At 39.2% G+C, this 20,610-nt stretch overlaps 1 protein-coding gene across 1 annotated transcript in view; it reads right to left on the bottom strand.

Annotated features, from left to right (window-relative positions):
* Window positions 1–16,049: 16,049 nt before the first annotated feature.
* Window positions 16,050–20,610, bottom strand: part of c1ql3a (complement component 1, q subcomponent-like 3a) — a 12,831-nt gene continuing 8,270 nt past the window's right edge. Inside the window, exon 2 of the mRNA XM_031875977.1 lies at window positions 16,050–16,919. Coding sequence (XP_031731837.1) covers window positions 16,740–16,919 — 180 coding nt within the window. The 3' untranslated portion in view covers window positions 16,050–16,739. The remainder of the gene's footprint in view (window positions 16,920–20,610) is intronic.

The raw sequence follows: 20,610 nt of genomic DNA, 5'->3' as shown, positions 1-20,610 counted from the left end.
TTTGTTTAGCTCCTAACAGATCCTGATAGTTGTAGGATTAACTCATAATAGTATATAGTATAAGTTAGAATTTTAAGACTTAACGTTTTACCATAACAGTGATTCATGAAGCATATTGGCACTAAAACCAAGTTGACTGTATGGAGTCATTTGGAGTTGTAGGTTAGCCTCAAAGCTCACTTGAAACTAACTGCACTCTGGGGAATGTTAAGCTTTGAAAGCCAACCTCCACATATGTTGATATCTTAACAATGTGACTGGTTGAAATGTCACAATAACGTGATCATGTTCAGTACAAACTATCGCTGTTTATGGCCTGCAAATTGGTGCCAAAATGGTTCATCTACATCTCAAGAGAATATTTCCTTATTCTCTCTTATTATTTGTTCTCACAGTCAACAAAGAAATTTCACTAATACTCACTGTTACCACTAACCGCCTCTGAGCTGTTCCCTTTGGAACGTGAAAAGGATACAATTAATTTTCTTGATGTGAAACAGTAGACAGACATTGGTGTGTTTTATTGATGGTCAAGTGGGCTCGTTCATAGAAAAACATTAAGGCCGTTATGTAGCCTCAGCTTCCATAACAGCGTGAGAACTGTCAATAAATGGAATGCTGAGGATGATGTTGATGACTAGGTTGTACGGTCACATTGATGTTTACACTATGTATTACGGTGCTGTGCTCTCTCCTCATTTTGTATTGCCTTGAGATGTGTACCGTATTTTCCGCACTATAAGGCGCACTGGATTATAAGGCGCACCTTCAATGAATGGCCTATTTTAGAACTGTTTTTATATATAGGGCACACCGGATTATAAGGCGCATAGAATAGAAGCTACTACAGTCAAACGTTTGACAGGGGTTGCGTTATGCATCCACTAGATGGAGCTGTGCTAAAGGGAATGTCAACAAAACAGTCAGATAAATCATTCAGTCAAACTTTATTGATTTTTGATTTCATTCACAATACGGTAACTTAAACGTAGAGGGGAACTTTTCCCTGATTCAGTAAACACGTAAAAGAAACAGTCTGATACCACTAAATCAAACGTTAGTGCATTCACAATATAGTAACTCTCGAAATTGTTCAAGTTACGTATAAAACGTAGTTAGTGCATTCACAATGCGTAGCTGACAGCCTTGAGTTTGAACTCAGCGTCGTAAGCGTGTCTCTTGAAAGGTGCCATTTTGGGGTCTTTATACACACAAGTGGTGTTGGACTAGGAGTAAGCACAGTACCGGTGTTTACCGCTATTACTTCGGCGACGCCCGCTCACTGTCGTTTTTTGAGAAAATTAAAGGCTTTTAAGTGCACCTTATAGTGCGGAAAATACGGTATGTCTTCTCCTATTATTATTATCTAGCGCCTCTTTTGTCAAGTTTTGTTTCTTTGTCAATCCCTCCCATGCATTTTCCCATGTGCTTTATCATATTAAAACAATGCCTTGGTCTTCAACAGTCCTTTCCTACGAGTACAACTTTTATTTGTTAGCCATGTGCACCTGGCTTCCCACCTCCTTTCCTTGCTGTAGAGACTGACAAAATAAGTAACTTCCTAATGTTGAACTCAGACAAAACTATGAAAAACAGTTATTGTTCTTGGCCCTGACTACTTCTGATATAATTGATCTAACGATATAGTTTCTCTATATATATCTTCTCCCCACCGGAAATAATCTCTGTCCTTAACCTTCCACATAAAACACAGGAGGCAGTTTTTCACCGACGTAACGTTGCAAAAATCAGGCACACCTGTCGATGCAGAAAAAGACTCTCCAGTTGATCCAGAATGCTGCAGCAGAAGCCTCGAGCAGCCTCTCCAAATCTGCCAAAACACTGTATAATGTACGCTTTAGAAAATCCATGTCCAAAACATCCTCTGCACTCATATTTTGAGATGCCATTTTGACTTAACACAAGTGAAGAGAACAGGGAAGTTTCATGTGACAATGTGCCCCAAAGCTAAAAGTAGCACTGGGAAGTTCTTCCTCCAACGACATCACTGTCACGTCACTTGATGCAGAAAGAACAGCAGATTTTGCAGCTGTTCCCCAGAGACACAGAGAACATTGGCAAGATGGGTTTTTTTTACTATATTCTTTATTCAAATAGATACTTGGCAGCTAGTGACATTCAGTGTACCATTGTTTTACCATTGTCCTGTGCAAGCTAGAGGGCATTTCAATTATGAGTTTTAAACTGTAGTAATTATATTATGGCTGTTTTGGGGTTAATTGTTTAGTCTGTTGGTATGCTCCGGAGGGTCAAGTAAGCCTTTGTGAAAGCCCAGTGCAGTAGTAGAAGTAGTAGAAGATAGTTTGCTCATCTCTATTGGAAATGGCTGTCAACTGAGAATACTCGCCTGTTTTTAGCAGGTTTTCACATGTTAAAAACATAACGTTCTAGTGGAAAAAGTGTGGTTTGAAAGCACTGGAAAAAACTAGTGTCAGGGCTTGATTTAAGATAATTTTTTGTCAAATATCTGTAATGATTGCCCTACTTTTAAATTGCATTTAAATGTGTTTTTAAAAAGACTTTGCAAACAACCTAGTCTTTTATAACTGGAAGACCACAGTCAATGTCCACAGCCAGTTTAATTGGCTCCATACAGTCCACCCCTGATCAGATAATGGCAAGAGTCCACTCAGCTGAAACATCTATTCACACTTTTGTACTTAACGCACATGCATTTTTGTGTTAAGTTTGAAGAATCATAAGTATGTATGTACGTGCACTGTGGTAATGGCATCACACAAATCTTGCCAAATAAAAGCATGTGCACATACATATACGTATATCTATAATAAGCTCTCATAAAGTGTGTGTGTGTGTGCGTAGATTGTGGTTGGTGTGAGTGACCTAATTGGTTCATCCCCGATATTTATAGGTCAAATCAGTAATATTTTACATATGCATTAAGCCACTTGACTTACAGCTTGTTACTTCAACATGAGAAAAAGGTACCAGGTAAGTGTGGGAACGAGGGAAAGTATGAGAAAGAACTGTCTTATGTGATGGTGACAGAGATAGACAGAGGGGTCGAGAGAGGGAGAGAGAGGTGAGCCTGCGAGTGAGAGAGAGAGTGTTAGGTGATCCATGTCTTCTGGAACGACTGTCTCAGAACTATTGTTAAGCACAGGGTGGACTACTGTTCTGTTCTTGTCTCCAAGCCTGGTCACGATTTGACAGCAGTTAATCAGTCAATGCAAGTGTGATAAAACAAGCTTAGAGAAGCAAGCTTGTTATCAGAAAGAACCCGGTTTGATCCCTGAGCTGGTAAGATAAATAGGGGAAAAGACCACAAAGTTCACCTCCTCTAATACCTTCATGTGAAGTGCTATTGCGTCATCTGTTTTTTCTTTTGTTTTGTCTGTTTCTTGTTAGTTTGTAATCCCTGCCTCATGTGTCCTGTGTTAGTTTGACTTCCTGTCTTTGTGGTCTTCCCTCTATTTGTCTGTGTATCACCTGTGTTTTATTAGGATATATCGCTCCTCAATCCTTGCTTGAACCGAAAGTTGTTCTGCTCCGCCATATTGACGGCCGTACCAAAGCTTTTATTTAGCTCGGAGGATCGAGGATCAAGGAGCCACGAGCGAGGACGCACGAGAGCAGCCTTCCAGGAAGTGTTTTTACGGCCGACACGCCCCCCTCATTGTTCATCAGTTATGTGATTGGACGCTGCAGCCGATCGGACTGATCAGATTTTTCTAAATATCACTGGAGTTTCATACCAGATCAGAGATTAAACTAGTTTTATATTTGAATAGTTTTCTGATTCACCATCTGGTTTAAATATGTTTATTGTAGGTCTGAACAACAAAAGGATCACAAACAACTTTCTTCATTAGGGCGTGGATGAGCGCATTTCTGCCGGAGACAGGCGGCATGTTGCGGGAGTATTCTGACCGCGTAATAGTGCGAAGGAGAGGCGGTGGTGGAGAGGGGAAAAAAGGTTAAAGTGTTCAAATGTTGATTAGAAACGTATTTGTAATACGTCAAACACAAATGTAATCAGGGAGAAAAGGGAGAAAATACGTTTTTAGTCTAACGTAATTGAGAATGCATTTTAGTTTTGGGGGAACGTAATTTTTAGGAGACAGGGTTGTCACGTGAGGAAAAGGACGTCTCATGTCTCTTAAAACATATTTCCTCGTTTCTTCTCTCCTTGCATGGTTTCCTTGCGTCTCTCCATGCATCACTGGTGGGAGGGACTAAGACGCAAGGAAAGGACACAAGTGAAGGAAATGGGGATTCAATTAAGAGACTTGGGATTTACCCTTAGTCTCGTCAGCCTTTGTTTCAACCACCAATACGCATTCAACTTGCCGTCATTTCTGCCCACCTGTGTCTTGTTGTCTGATTAGTTTCTTGTATATTTAAAGTCCTGTCTTTTGTTGGTTCATCTGCTATGTTTCCTGGGTGTAGCTCTCAAGCCTTTGCACTACTTATCCCTGTGTACCCGATCCAGTGCTACTTGTCATTTTGCTCAATTTCGGATATTGGCAGCTTATGAACTTTTTGTTTTTCCTTGTTTCACTTGTGGATCTTCTGACTGCTTTTGGACTCGCCAGCCTCACCTCCTGTGTTTTGTTTGGACGTTTTCTTAAAATCACCTTGAAACATCCTCTTATTTCCGTGTGTGTCTGCGTCTGGGCCCTGCTCTTTTTCCAACCTGCTGCTTTGTGCAGACCTGACACTATAATATGTGCTGACAGAATATTATAAAACAGCTTGGGCATAATGACACACATCAAACGGCTTCATAATGTTCCTAGACTAAAGTAGTTTGAGGGCTTATTGAACACAATTCGCTATCACACATTTTTTTAAGTCGGCAGAAAAAATGTTGGCATTGTACGTTTCTGCAAACCTCGGGATGTGTTGAATGTTTCTGAACAAAATAAATAAAAGATAATTTAAAAATACATGACACAGGTGCACACATCTGATTTGTTATTACTAGTGCTGGGCAACGATTCAAATATTTAATCGCGATTAATCGCATGGATTTTTTGCAATTAATCGCATTGTTATGGCAAAGTTCAATAATGAATTCAAAAGTAGTGTATTGCGCACCTTTATTTTAAAAGTACTGCTATATGAACAAAAGGGCAATACCATTTGGTTCACTAGATGCAGGTAGTATGTTTTATACTTAATGTGAATATAATTCATACTTTGTTGGCATCTTATTCTGAATACCGGATGTTCGTCTGAAGAAACCGGATGTTGTCTCACGTTAATCTTAAATGCGTTTACCGTGAATTTCAGCATATAGGTGCACTAACATGTAAATGTCTGCTGAGTTGACCACAGAGATCTGAGTGTCTGCTGACTTTACCGCAGCGATGTCCAGTAGTCTCCAGGGAGAGCAACAGCTGGTGCAGCTTCTCTCTTTATTTCTGCCTCCCCCCCCCCTCGACCAGAAGCGGAAGTCGCCTTTTCTCTACGGCAACCCTGAAGGGACATCATATCTCCAATACAAAACGATAAACATGAGACATGTTACAATAATAATAAATTAAAATACTTACCTGTTTTTTTTTGTTGTTTTTTAATTATTATTATTATAATTTGTTTTCCCCCATCTCAAAAGGCTCAAGGACACACAACACACACACACACACACACACACACACATACACAACTAACTATAGGATGTTTGCTGGCTTTTATCCCACTGTTCTTGTCATCCTCTTGTTGTTATGTATATGTATGTCTCTTGTCTTTCAATTAAAAAAAAAAAAAAAATTATAATAAATTAAAAAAATGCGTTAACGCGCGATAAAATAATTGTCGGCGTTAATTAATGAATGTGTTAACGCGAAATTAACGTGTTAACTTGCCCAGCACTAGTTATTACCCTTCAGTGCCGTTTGCAAATCAGCAAATACAAAACAGTAAAAAGAAAAACAATCCTCTCTTCATCAACAGTAGAAACACTAATGACAGAGATAGTAATACAAAAATACTATGTTCTATTATGAGCGATGCAAAAAAATGGTTTGAGCTGAAACTACAGAATCTAAGAAACCTTCGATTCAAGTGGTAATAATTGAAGGTGTTCAGTTCATGTACGCATGCATCTTTACCAGCAAATCATTTTGAAGCAAATGGCAGACAAACGTTTTGTTATAGTTTCTATCTGCAAGCTTAGAACAAATCTGTGCATTTTTCGTGAATGAGGTAAAATGATTAGCTAATGACTAACGGTGCTTTTAAAAAGTTGACAATGTGAGAATTAAAAACAAATTTTGAGAAAGTGAAAAACAAGTTAATAATTCAAACTGTGCTGTTACCGGAGAAAGAGGAAAGGCATGGAGGTGAAGAACAAAAGAGCCAGTGCACTGGCCTCTTTCATTGCAATGACCAGGGGTCTCATTTATAAAACAGTGCGTAGGATCCTCACTAAATGTTTGCGTATGTTCAAAGGAGGAAATGCACGTACGCCAAAACATATTCAGATCTATAAAACATTGCTTAGGCCTGCCAGTGAGCTATTTCCTTGTATAAATCCCAAATCAACCTGTAAATGTGTGCAGCTGGTTCAGCTTCACATCCCGCCCTCTACACGCCCACATTCAGCCATAAACGCTCACTGCCAAGCACCTTATGAATATTGATGCATAAACATTAGCTGCTGATCAGTGGGTCTTTACGGTGAATCACAGAGAGTACCGAGAGGAAGAACACTCGTTCACTCCCAATTCTTCCATTGACTCAGTCCTAACAGTGCCAGATTATCTATCGTGTAGAAATAAACGTCACGAGTCTCACCGTAGTATTTATGTTCACAGCAGTCAGACTGACTGCTTCTAAAATGATCACGACAATAAGTGGTATCCACAAGTTTGATAGGTGAACACAATTTATTTACTTATGTTTTCTTAGTATGACGAGAGCTGTCACTGGTTTTATTTCCACACTTTGCTAATTTACACAGTCCTTATATGAAGGTGGTGAAGATTAGGTGAGGTGACTGAAGAAGGTGTTGACATCACCATGGTGACTCCTCTGCTCCAGAGAGCTCTGATACTGTCATCACATAGCAGTTTACAGTTTGTCTGTGTACCAGTGGCGGGCCGTGCATTTTATACCTGCTGTCCTGCAGCTGAAACACAGCTACGGTTATTATTTGTTTCGTGTAAAAATGAAGCTCAATACATATAAATACACTAACTGCAGAGTGCAGATATATGAATATGCAGAGAGTGCATCTCCTCTCTGATCTGACTGCAGCTGGGACTGCACCCGCTGCTCGTTCACAACAGTGCAGAACCGTACGTGCTTTCACGTCAAAACACCAGAAAAGTCTCCAACAACACCAGAAAAAGTTGCTTGATTTGTCACTAGTAGCTTTTCACAAAAAAAGTCGCCATGAGGGTTTGGAAAGTCGCCAGATTTAGCGAGAAAGTCGCCAAGTTGGCAACACTGGCACCAGCTAAATATGTCCCCAGTGCAACATTGGACGTAACAATAGTTATTATCACATAATCAAACACAAATCCATCTTCATAAAGACAAGTTGTACAAATAATAATATATAAACAAGCATATTAAAGCTACTGCAGATGTAAAAACAAACACATTTAACTTAATTAAAGACAAACTCCATCCTCCTTTCTTTGTTAACAAAGAGTTTAATCTCACGGTTAAATACCAACTCACAAATCCGTTTCTCCTCCTTCAGCCATTGAGTGTTAAAAAAACAAAGCTAGGTAAAAATAATAATAATCTACACCAAGCAAAATGCAAAAAATGTCATAATTTCTTCCATATCTTTTAATTTGAACTCTTACTACTCCGACTAAGCCTCTGCTTAGGTTTTGTTTTCCAATAGTCACGTGCTCGCCCACTGACCAATCACAGCACCTCACTGCAGCACGCTGCACCTGAAAACTGAGCTGCGTGTTAATGCTGACGTAGTTGTAGGCCCGCTAGAAGGCTCTGGCACATCAAAGAATACGCCTAACATGCCAAACTAAAGATCTGATTGGTTGAAGACTATGACAATCAACAATATCGTCCCCATTCACTTAAACTGCAAAGTCTACCTAGCGGGCCATGGGCCTCTGTTCTTACCTAGAGACACAGAGGTGAAATCTGATTGGATAAAAGCTCTACTTAAAACAAGCTGCACTGGAAGCAGAGCAACTGAGGAAGACAGTACCTGTGCAATGAGAAAATAAGATAATGGGAAATATATTTATATAAATTATAGTACATGTAGTGTATTGAAGAAAAAATATTAAATTATAAAATAGCTTTAACTTTGTGTTTCTGTTTAGGCCAGCAGAGAAGGCCCTGCAAGCCCTGACGGCCCACCACTGCTGTGTACAGTATGCTGAATCTGTCACCATGGAATAAACCATAAATGAATCAATAAAGCCGATTTTACTCACAAATACTTAATGAAAACTATAATCGTACTTGGTGATATATGCACATTATTAGAAGTTTATAGAAAACTAATCTGTTCTGCAGTTCTTTAACACTATTTGACGTTATTGTACAGATGATCAAATTTAATCAGCTGCTCCACAGATGACCATGAGTGTCGATAGTCCAGCCCTCTTCTGCGCTGAGGAGAGCCAACAGCGCTGATGAAATATTAAGCAAAATTTGATTTGAGGTTTTAGTTGGTTTATATCTTTTATTATTTCTGCGTCTCCAAAATGGTCATACGCATGGGTCAGAGTTTCCATACAGGATGTCGTCCATCAATGTCCTGGTCATCTGCCCCTTAATTTCTTCATCACAACAGACGGACAGGAGCTCCCGCACCTCAAAGTCTCGACACATTTCCAGGTTGCTCAAATTGTCAGTCGTTTACCACCAAAGAACAATGATTTTTACAACATGGAGTCCAATGTAGCTGAAAACATTCCCGCACAAATTGTTGGGCTACACCGTAGATCAACCCTGGTTGAGCTCTCGTTTGAGAGGGTAAGAGTGTGCCTTTACAGAAGAAACTAAAAGGAAGCAAGGAAATTATTTTGTTTGCATGTTCTCTGTAGCATTTTTAAATTACCATTACAGATATCATTTGATTTTTAAAAAAGAGAGTTGTTTTTGGTCAGATAAGTGTGTGTGTTGAATTTATTTACTTTGTAAGAACTGTATATTGAGTATGTTAAACGGTGTGTGTTGGTGGGTTTCACAGCAGCTCTGCCATTATAAACCTGTGTTCTGGGGGATGACGGATGTTGGAGGGGGATGGGCTGCATTTTCAGCACAATGAGTTGTTGGACTCTAAGCAGGCCCATGTGCTAAATTGCTGTCAGCTGGGCCCCAGCCTCCATCTGGAGCACTACTAGAGGTGTGAACATTGTCTTCAGCAGTCTCCTTCAGTGCCCTTCACCACTGGTTGCACTTTGTTCATTTACAGTTCCACTTACAAATGCTGTGTAGCTGTTCCGGCAAGTTGTCTAGTTGTTCTTTTTCCTAGCTCCTGAATGAACTGATTTTACTTTTCTTCATTTGCAACACCTAAGGAACAACATCCTAATCTTGATCGATAGTAGATCTGAAAATAATATGGAACTCTGAGGGTGTCACACTCTTTTAGCCTGTATGGGTAAGTTAAGCTACAGACTACAAGTTAAACACTGATCTTCTGTAAGGCCTTTTAGCAAATTACTTTGCACTCCATCACAAGAGTCAAAACCAGCCCTCACATTTCATTGTCCAGCCAGTCTGTACTAATAGTATTTATTGAATTTGCATCAGGAGAAATGTAAAAGGCAAAAAATCTCTGGGCAGATGATATGGCTTTTAACTAGCTCCAATGTAAACCCACTCGCATCATTATTAGACGATCAGGGCAACTGACGTAGTATAGAGAGTATTTAATTCAGCACCGGGGCCGTTTAACACCGACTCATCCCAACCTTCAGATATCGGAAAAACACGAAAGGCTCGTTAGAGCCAGCGTTTGGTTTGTCCATTCTGGGCTGCTGTAGAAATAGGGTGGTGCAAGATGGTGGACTCCGTTGAAGACGACCTACTCCCTACGAAGACCAAGTGTGCTGAATGATAAATCCCATTTGATCATGAATTGAAGGTATGGCTAATTATTATTAGCATAGGAAACGCCCCCTTAACTATAAGGGCAGGTGTTGTGCTGTGTGCAAATACTCATACCAATATACTATACTATATACTAAGAACAATTAGTTAGTAGTGACATAAATGTGCTGTTAAATTGATTTAAACCCCACTAACACCATTGTCTTGAAAAGTGGCACTATGAAATAAAATGTGGCATTATGAAAAGTGGCATTATGAAACATAACTTGACATGAAATTTCTTGACATAGTGAAGAAAAAAGAGACTTTTTAAAAAGGGCATTTTGAAATGATATCAAATAAAATCCCTTTAGGAAATTGAATGATGAAATAATATTTCATAATATTGAGTTGAGTTTATATATTTTAAACAGTTTATTCATATATCTATTGAATAATGTCTTTAATCTATTTAAGATTGAACAATGGGTTCCATACTCTTAGAAATAAGAGTAAGTAGCTTGTACATAGTACATATCTGTAATAGCATTACATTCATTTTCCTTGGTGAATAAGAAGCGCATTTGTAATGTGGAGACTCACTGTCAAAAGTCCTCTTCCTGAGGATGTTTGAACAAGAAACAAATCAAACAGTCACTACACAGGCACAATGTTACTTCTGCCATTTAATGTAGACATTGTTGAGGTAACAAACTGGTGACTGTTGTAAGACAGAAGAAGAGTGTAACATTTATAGTATTGCACACTCCTGACACTATATATGTATTCACACCATTACACTGCGAGGCTATAACTTCAAGACAATCAGTGATTACTGAGTTAATGAGATGATTAATAAAGTATTTATTCCTCTATGCTCTTCTAGCATTCTGTACATGGGATAGGAAGAAAAAATAAGAAAAGTTTTTATCACTACAGTATTTACACATGATTCCAAAGTAATATGTATTTTCAATCTTTACATGACACTATACATGACACTGTACATTGATACTAGGGATGCACCGATACCACTTTTATTCATAACATTTGAGTGCTTGCCAATGAGTACTTAAGATAACATTACAGTTCTAACAATCATTTTGAAAAAATATAAATATATTATTGTTCCTCGTTTTCAATGTTAATCATTAACTGTTTAACAATGTAATCAGTAAAAACAGTTCAAATAAATACTTATAATAAACTCTTGTCAGTCGAAGGAGAATAGTGCTGGTCCACCTAAAGCAGGGGTATTCAATTTAAATTCAACGAGGTCCATTTAGAGAGAATTTCCTCATGCAAATGTCCGGAACATCACAGTAATGTCAAATTAATTTAGTCCCATATATATTGAATTAGCCAACAGTTGTATTAACGTCTGTATGTAGACGACAACTGACTGTCAAATGAAATACACGACGATCTATTGAATAATATCTCAATATTTATCATCAGTTTTCAAATTGAACTGGATGAATTATAAATAATACATACTCTAATAATAAGTAAATGTTCGTCTCTCGCTTCAAATAGAAATAAGGGATACATTAAATAACAAAACACATAACAGAAAGCTTTTGAAAAATTTGCATCTATAAAAAAGTACTTCATTTTTGAAAAAATAATTTTACTGAATTGTCCTGCAGCTTTAAATTCAGTTCATTCAGGTGTGAAGTGAAGACAACCATGAAAACAAAGGTATTATATTTTTCTCATCTTCTAATAAGAGAACATTGTGTTCAGGGACTTTATCTGTGGTTATTGAAACTACTTGTTTCAGCTCTATTCCTCTCTGTTAACATCATTGTTGGACAGAGAATTAATGTGTTATGATTCTGATCATATTGGGCTCTTAGATTGTTTATTATATGTGACTTCATTTCTGATGTCAGTGGGTACGTTTGCTAAAAAGAGTTATGCTTTGTTTCGTAGCGGCGCTTCAGATTACCGCTTTTAATTATCGTCACAGTCTCAAAACATATGAGACATACTGGTTTTAAACTGCCTGTGGGAAGAATTAAGATAAGAGTCTGTTCATTCTTGGCTAAAGACTCTGGTCTCTCTGGTCTCTCTGACTACTTTTCTCTTTTTTGAGAACGTCATGTGAAATAACTTCCGAGTCACGTAATTCACCTACGCTTCGTTCTCTTTCCTCGTCCCTCTTTCGTGTGTGTAAATCTCACTCGAGTCAGGAAGTTCATCATAATTCACATAATGTGATTGGCTGAGCAGCATCACGTGATGTGATTTACAACACATGTAATTGGTCGGTGTGTTTCCTGGACCGCTGAACGAGTACCGTTAAGCTACGCCGCTTAAAATAGAAGCGCTCTGTCAAAATGTTATAATTCTTAATTATCAGTTTTAGGTTAAGGGTCCAGATACAATGGCGTCTGAGTCCGGACCGCCGTCCGCCTGTTAGTGACCTCTGACCTAAAAGGTCAGCCCACCTTAAGTGAGCCTGAGCCAGAATTATTGCTAACTTTGGGGCCCTTCGCTGTAATCATCAGATGGCTGACAAGTAATACACAACAACTTGGGTCTCCTCACGGATATTGAGGAGTTGAAGCATTTCCTCGATGACAAATAAACTGTATACACACTGAACTACTATATTCCCAGCTGTAATTTTACTGCTGACTTCATACTAATCATAACACACACTAATGTTACGCTGGGCTTGCAACACACTTGCAGAAACCCTGACAAGAGTATACCAGACAGGCACACAGCTGACAACCACAGAGTTAAACTAATGGATGCAGTGGAGACTTACTGGCGACTGCCTGTTTTGCGCAGACAATGCAGTTGGCAATAATCGATGAATTCAACTTGTTTGTGCATCAATTATGGAATTGAACCTGTTTGTGCATCAAATTATTATTAGCTTTTTAGGCTTTAAAGTAGTTTGACGAGTATGAGTACATGTACATGCTTACAGACCCGATACCCAATACTGGTATAGTTATCGGTGCATCCCTAATTGATACATTGCTATTCTCTTCTTCTTTCTGTTTGCTGCTGCCTTTAATTGAACCAGATTCAATTAATATATTAATCAATTTCCTGCATTTCTGCATTTTACTACTGTATTTTATTTCTTGCACTGTTTTTTTAATGACTGTTTTTATTGTTTCAATGAATGTTCTTAATTGTTTTTAAATCTCCTTTTGTTTTTCCTTATGTTTTGATGCTTTTAATGGTTTTATGTGAAGCACTTTGAATTACCTTGTTGTTGAAATGTGCTATACAAATAAACTTGCCTTGCCTTGCCTTCTGCATAGTGCTTTCAGTTCACATTGCAAGTTTGGTCAGGCTCAGTAGGTCAAGCACGCACTAGTGCAATCGAGAAAACAACTTGAATAAACATCCTCAAAATGACTACCACATTAGATGAATAATAGACTTATTGGAGACACTCAGGCACGGTGGTTGCTCCTAAATGTGGAAACTCAGTTTGAAGTTTGCATTGTACGTTTTTGCAAACCACGGGATACGTGGAATGTCAACACTTCTGGTCCAATCTTTCCCACGTAACGATATGCTTGTTGCGTAACAATGCAACGTAACAATGCAACGTAACAATGCAACGTAACAATGTAACGTAACAATGTAACGTAACAATGAAACTAGCATAAATAAACAACAACCCCCTTTAGCTGCCATTCTTACGTAATGTTATGTAGCAACAACATTGCGTAACAAGCATAAATCAAGGTTTTTTTTTGGTTTCACACAGAAAACAAACAGTGGCCTCCTGAATCAAAGTCCTGCGTTTGTTTGACCCCTCCAGCACCCCTCTGACCCGTCCTAAGTGGACTTTCTTGCTTGTTATATTCATTATTATACCACGAAACTCTAGATAATGGTCGCTTGTTCTGACCCAATGCAAAACTGTCCATATTCAACATATCCTTGATATGCAGCAACAAAGGGTCTAACTACTACTTTTAATACCAACAGCCACAGTTGGTAATCAGTTCATCAGCATTAACAATAATTCAAAGGGTTGTGAGCTGTGTGCCGTCAACAGCACAACTATTTGGTTTTAAATAACTCACCACTGAATCTCAGGAAGCAGTTAAAGTTAAAGCTAAAGATAGTAACATAATTCAGTGTACAGCAGTATGTGGTTTAAGAGGAACAGTCTGACATCTTGGGAAGGACTTGTTTTAGCTGCAGTGGCATGTAAATGTATCAATTTCATCATGTTATTTAGTCTAGTTTAGTACAAAGACTTCAAGCACTGGAAACACTAACTGGATTAAGAGGATGTTACATCCTTGTAACAACTTTATAGATGTCTTATTTGCATATTACTATGGGGTGTATGTGTATCTCTGTACCCTGTGTCTGTTTATGTCACAGAAATACAGTATGTATTTATATCTGTATTTGGAATATATCAGGAGTGTACCTGGCCAGAAGTTGTCTAGTCTGATTCATTTCTTGAATTAAATGGTTTTCTTCTGCCATTTATACTCATCATACTTCTATCTATCATTGTAGATAAAAAGTCAAGCTGTGTGACCGTTAATGGTCTGGCTGAAAATCAAAAGTAGAAAAAGAATTCAGAAGCACATTGCATGATGTTCTTGGAGAAACTGGAGGTTGTGCATATGACTGAGGCCAGATCAATATGAAGTTGGTCTAAAGTGTCAGTGAATAAAAGAGAATGCTACTACCACAAAAACAAGGGTCATAATGGATCATTCGGCCATGTTGCGTTTAAAAAGAGGTTATGCATGCAATGAGAGGAGGTCCGGATAAAAGTTAGTTTGAAGTTTCCATGAACAACATGAGATAGCTTTTGTCAAAAATGAACATCTATCCAAAATGGAAATCAAAGGTCCTGATGCTACTTTATAGAGCTATATGTGATACATGTTTGTTTACTTTTTGGTGCATGTCATTTTAAAAGTTACATGCACCAGTTCATGTAGACATAAAAAAGTATTTTGAGATCTGCGTCTGTGGTACATTGTGTCATTTGGGTTACTGGCTGGGTACTGAAGGGCAGGAGGCAAATATTACTGCAAAAAATCCATGGCATTATCCCTGCATGTCAGAATAATGTACTTGTCCACACCCTTAGAAGCTACTGCCTTGGTGGATTGTAGTGCATTTTTCCAACATGGGGCACACTACCTGCCAGACAATGTGTTTCATTCAGTGTTACTCACCAAATGTGTGTCTCCATAAGGGCTAACAGATGTGTTGAGTGCAAATCTCCATCTCACATAAAATACTTGCAAACCAAGTATTTGAAATGTGACATTGTTTACGTCAATGTTTACGAGCATATAGCCTTCTAGTTATCTGCCTTTGCTGAAGCATTGCAGCATATGTTGGGGGAGTTCCCTCTACCTGTAGATCAGTGGAATAGTGTGGATCCCTTGGCAGGAATGTGTACCGCATTACGCGTATGCATGTGCACATGCAGGTCTGTGCTTCCTCACGCTCATGCACAAGATAAGAAAACAGGGACCCGCTAATAGAAAAGAATGGCTCCAAGTTTTAGGATAGACCCTTACTTTTGACTCAGTTCTCGCAACAGCAGTTGTCTGAGGTTCAACATGGCCGCCCTCACTTCCATCTTGCCTCCCAGCAGACATCAGGGGCCTACGTTAAAATCATGTTTTCAGATTTATTTTTGCCAAACTTTCTCCCTCTGTAAAGTTTTCTTTGCTATTTTGTAAATTAGGCCTAAGGAAAGGACTTCTATATGCATAAACATTAATGAAAGCATTTGAATGACGCTTAAGTAAAATTTGGGCAACAAACCTATGGTGAGGAATCACTACATTAGATGATTAATAATAAAATTAGAACATGAACATATAAACAAAAATGTGTTAAATGTGTAATTTGATAACATGTAATCAAAAATAATAATTTTGTTAAAGACTCTATTCTATAAAGAGGTCATTATAATCTGCTGCCAGTGTATCATAATGCCCTTCAAGTGGAACCAGCTTCTCCTTGCTATCTCCACAGCATTATATCAATGAAGAAAGAAAGAAACCACACACACTGACTGAGGGCTTTCTTAATCATTATTACCATGAATATAGTTTATTATAGTAGGTATTGCACAAAATCATCCCAGTCAGTTTTTAGAACAACCCACTAGCTGCTGCTTTTCTATCTGATTTCCTTTTTTTCTACTTTCTTCTTGACTTCTTCTTCTTGCCCAATCAGATTTAAGAGTGAGGGCCCACCAAATGAATCACCTCTTTCAGTGAAAGTCATCCCTTTTAAAGTTGTATCTATTAACATCCATCTTTGACCATTAACTCAAATAGCAGCAGGCGGTTACATGTAGGCTACAGGTTACTGATGTTTAGTGAATGTCTGCCCACACCCCAACACATGCACAAACAAACTCCTCGCTCGCCGCTTTACCACCATCACTACATCAACACAAAGACATCAGTTGCAACTTTAAGTGTGATGTCATGGTATAAAGAGAGGATCGGGTTTGATTCATCACTTTGACAATTCGACCATTTCATTGATGTTACTGTCCAAGTAACTTTCGCTCCGTACAGTGACATTGGCAGAATGTAGAAAATAAAATATTGTGCAGGTTATGAAGGCTGATTAATATTGTTTTATCCACACATGTTGAAAAGAGTAAAGTCTGAGCATCAAGGGGGAAGATTTGTAAAAGGACTGGGCGAGAAGGCCTGTAACAGCTCAGGGTATGATGGTGTTGTTGTCTAGTCAGCGTAGATGATGAATCCAGAGAAGGTGCTGTACTTGTTGTTGTTGCCTCCATGAGCTTTGCCTCCGTCTAGTTTAATGTAGATCTCGTCTCCTGGCTCTAGATGCAGCACAGCGCTGTTACTGGCATAGTCATAGTTTTGGTCCGCATCCTGGGCTATGGCACTGGCACGCACCTGGAGGAAGACACACACAGACACACACACGTTTACAATCATGCTTGAATTATACACATCAAGTAGAAATCTCGAAAGCACAAACAGTCTGAAGCCCTGCTAATTGCCATTAGGAGCTGAAATATCCACATTTCAGAGAGTGGTGCACCCTGTCTCCGCTGACTCATTCAGCCATCCAACATATGTTTACACGTATAACTACAAAGACTGAGAGTTGAGCCACAGTCAAAAAACGAGATTGACAGTAGTATGTGGCTGAGTGTTCCGCCGCAGTGGACGAGGTGAACATACTGATGGTTTTGTTCTGAAGGTGTCACAACGAGGGAAGAAATAATGGAAAGGTTTGCCCTCTGAGGAGCTTAAATGGGCTCAGTCAATATCGCCCAATCTGCATAATCTCAATTAGATTATGATATTTTGTGTGTACAAGAAACACACGATGGTGGTAGAATTAATTCTGAGGAGCTTCCAGGCGACCTTAAACTTAAGACACAGACAACATCCAGTTTCTGTCTGACTGTCATTCCCCTCTCTCTCCCCAAGGTTCCTGTCTGTATCCCTATTGTCACTACCAATAACAGTTAATAGAATTCAGGGGTTTCCCAGACTAAGAATATCCAGTCAAATCTGATTGGTCATGTCTAACGTCAACTGATTGTTGAATTATGTCTTTTTCTTTTGCTCGTTGACCCCCCCCCCCCTGTAAGCTATATGTATGCATAGAAAATTAGAATATGTGATACACCATTTACATGATACAGAATAATGAACTGCGCTTTTAGGTGGATGTAGTAGTGTGTGTGTGGGTGTGGAAGTAGGGCGTGACGCTGTTCGGGTACTAAAACGGACCTACACACACGGTTTCTCAGCCTTTGTGATTTGATAAATAGAATTCTCCAGAGTTCCATCCCCCCCCCCCACCCCCCCATTGCAGCAGTCCACAGACGACAAGAGAGATAGAGATAAGCTGCAAACAGCTTTCTCTCCGCTTCTCCTTCAAAAATATATTTAGCCTTCTTATATGAGTGCTCTAATTCATTAATCTATTAATAATAATAAAATCTGTAGGAATTTGTTAAAGTACACCACATGTAAAAGGCCAAAATGACCCCAAATCACCTTATAATCAATGAGTCGACTTCCTGTTTGGTTAACGGTATTCAAAAGGCTTTTTTGTACGTCTCCACGTATATACCTACCTCCATGTTATATACCTACCGAATTCCATACAGCTACTGGAAAGTTAAAGGTGGGGTCTTTTATTTTGAAAACTGGGTGCTAGAGAGACATTTTGTCTTGTCCAAGGAAAAAATCCATGCCAGATATCTATTTTCACCACGATTGACAAGTTTTTTGAGCATGGCAAGCATCCCAAAAATGCATCCAATTTACAAAAATGAAAATCATAATAATAACCGAGCAATTTCAATAGGGCCTTCGCGACCTGCCGTTGTTGGTGCTTGGGCCCTAAGAATAATACATTTTAAAGCTGAGGGACTCAAAGACATGTTACACTAGTTCAAATGATCGAAGGCTCCGTCGCTACAGGTCTGGTGTTTGGTCCTGAGTGGTGGAGACAGGAGGTATCAGAGGAACAACACTGTGGTAGTGGATCAGGTCGGTGCGCTAGGAGGGAGCCTGGTTATGGAGGGCTCTGTGAGTGAGGAGAAGGACTTTGAACTGGATCCATTGTGGGCCAGAGAGCCAGTGCGGGTTCTCTCATTTTGTAACAGCAGCCTTATGTTGTTGTTATTCAGCCTTTCTGAGGCTATTCTCAAGATGCAGCTCCGACGGATAGTGCAATTTAGTCTACATGGTGATTTATTCATGCACACTAAGGAGATTGATTGGTTATTTTCAAATTCATATGAACAGTATTATTAATAAACTGATATCTACACCAGAATAGGCTATGTATAATGATTTTTGGTAGAAAGAAACCAAGCAATTCAATGTGAAATCACACATCCATCACCCCCATATAGTCCGAATGGAATAATCCTTTGTTTCATAACCACATTTTTCCAACACTGCGACGATTCAACTGTGAGATTGGTAAAACAGGCTCCATGGATGGAATGAGTAAAAAGTCAACTATCTAGGGTTATCTGTACATGAATGAGGAGTGTCGCAATATACCGGTGTTGACGATAACCGTGATATTAAAAAATGAAATACTAATACAACATCATGTAAATAATCCAACGCCTCTTGTAAATCATTCGATATATATTTTATACAGTTATGGTTACAGACTCTGTCCATCTCCATACAAACAAAAAAGAGAAAAAAAGCACACAATAAACAAAGTTGTAGATTAATTTGACTGATTATTATATTTTTTAGATATTCCAATAATATCCTAAATTCTTCTGTCCACGGTAATCGTGTTGTGAAAATCTGACCTAACGTAAACAAAAAAAAACGTTTGGCAATCTTGTCACTAGTTGTCTTGTGATCAAAGTGGACAGAACAACTGTCAGACTTTTGTGTGTAAAAATTCGAAGACTGGCCATTTTCAAATATAGATAGTGTCACAGTCCGACTCAGAGACTGCAACAAAACAGAGAGACAAGCTAGTTGGCTGCTTAGAAAAGCATTTTTATTTCCCACAAACATAAATTAAACAATACAAAGGGTAGGTATCAGTTGTCAGTCCTGAAGTGCATGTATAGGTGTGTGTATAGCAGAATATACAGAATATAAACCCAAAAGAACTGTGTCAAGCCGGTGGCAGAAAGGATATCCTCTCCAAAAGAGCGAAGCTACCAAAAGAAGAAGGTATTGATTTGCAAATCCACACTAACTCAGGTGTGGCTCATCCAGCTGATGACACTCCAATCAGCACCTGCAGACAACCACAAGCAACAGGGACACCTAGTGTATGGAAGGAGGAGGGTCGTCACCCCCCCCCCCCCCCCCCCAGGAACTGCACAGAAAACGGTAAGATTTTTCAAAAGCGTGCCAATATGAAGTTGCCCAAAGGAACCAAACAAATATAATGACAATCCACAATTCTAACCACTCTGAATTCCCTCTGGAACTCCGGAGATAGTAATGAACCGCAAAGGGCATGAGGCCAGATGCCCCTCACTCTGATACACCACCACTGCAAGCACGTAACCCTTTGTGACACTCTTCCCATCATCAATGGTTAGAACTCTCTCCATCTGCTGGCTCAGAGAGGGATCAGCTCTCTGCTCTCCCACCAGGTCACTGCAATAAACAGACAGGAGATAGTCAGTGACAGCCACAGAGGATACCGCTCAAGTGTGGACTCAGGGTCCAACTCCACATGGTACTTAGCCTTTGTCTCCACACAAGGAACATCAGAGAAACACTGCACACTCTCTTCAGGTATCACTGCAACAGAGGGAGGAAATGTTAGCACCGGAGGTGGTGGACTGCCAGCCCACAAGCGACTACCAGCCAGGTCGTTCCCTAGAATGATGTGCACGCCTCTAATTGGCAAGGCAGGACGCACACCCATAGCGACCTCACCCTGGACCAAACCACAGTTCAGCTCCAATTTATGCACATTTAAACCCATCCCCTGCATTAGAATGTAATCCGTACTCAGTAATGTAATCAGTATCAGTCCATATATGTCCATATATCTTATAATGACTCAATAAAGTAAAATGAATAAGGTCATGTCCATATATCTTATAAAGAGTCAATAAAGTAAAAT

This window comes from Anarrhichthys ocellatus, unplaced genomic scaffold (genome assembly GCF_004355925.1).
Source record: "Anarrhichthys ocellatus isolate YVR2014 unplaced genomic scaffold, GSC_Weel_1.0 scaffold101, whole genome shotgun sequence".
NCBI lineage: Eukaryota > Metazoa > Chordata > Actinopteri > Perciformes > Anarhichadidae > Anarrhichthys > Anarrhichthys ocellatus.
The sequence above is the reverse complement of the archived record's forward strand: the minus strand, read 5'-3'. Positions and strand labels throughout refer to the sequence as shown.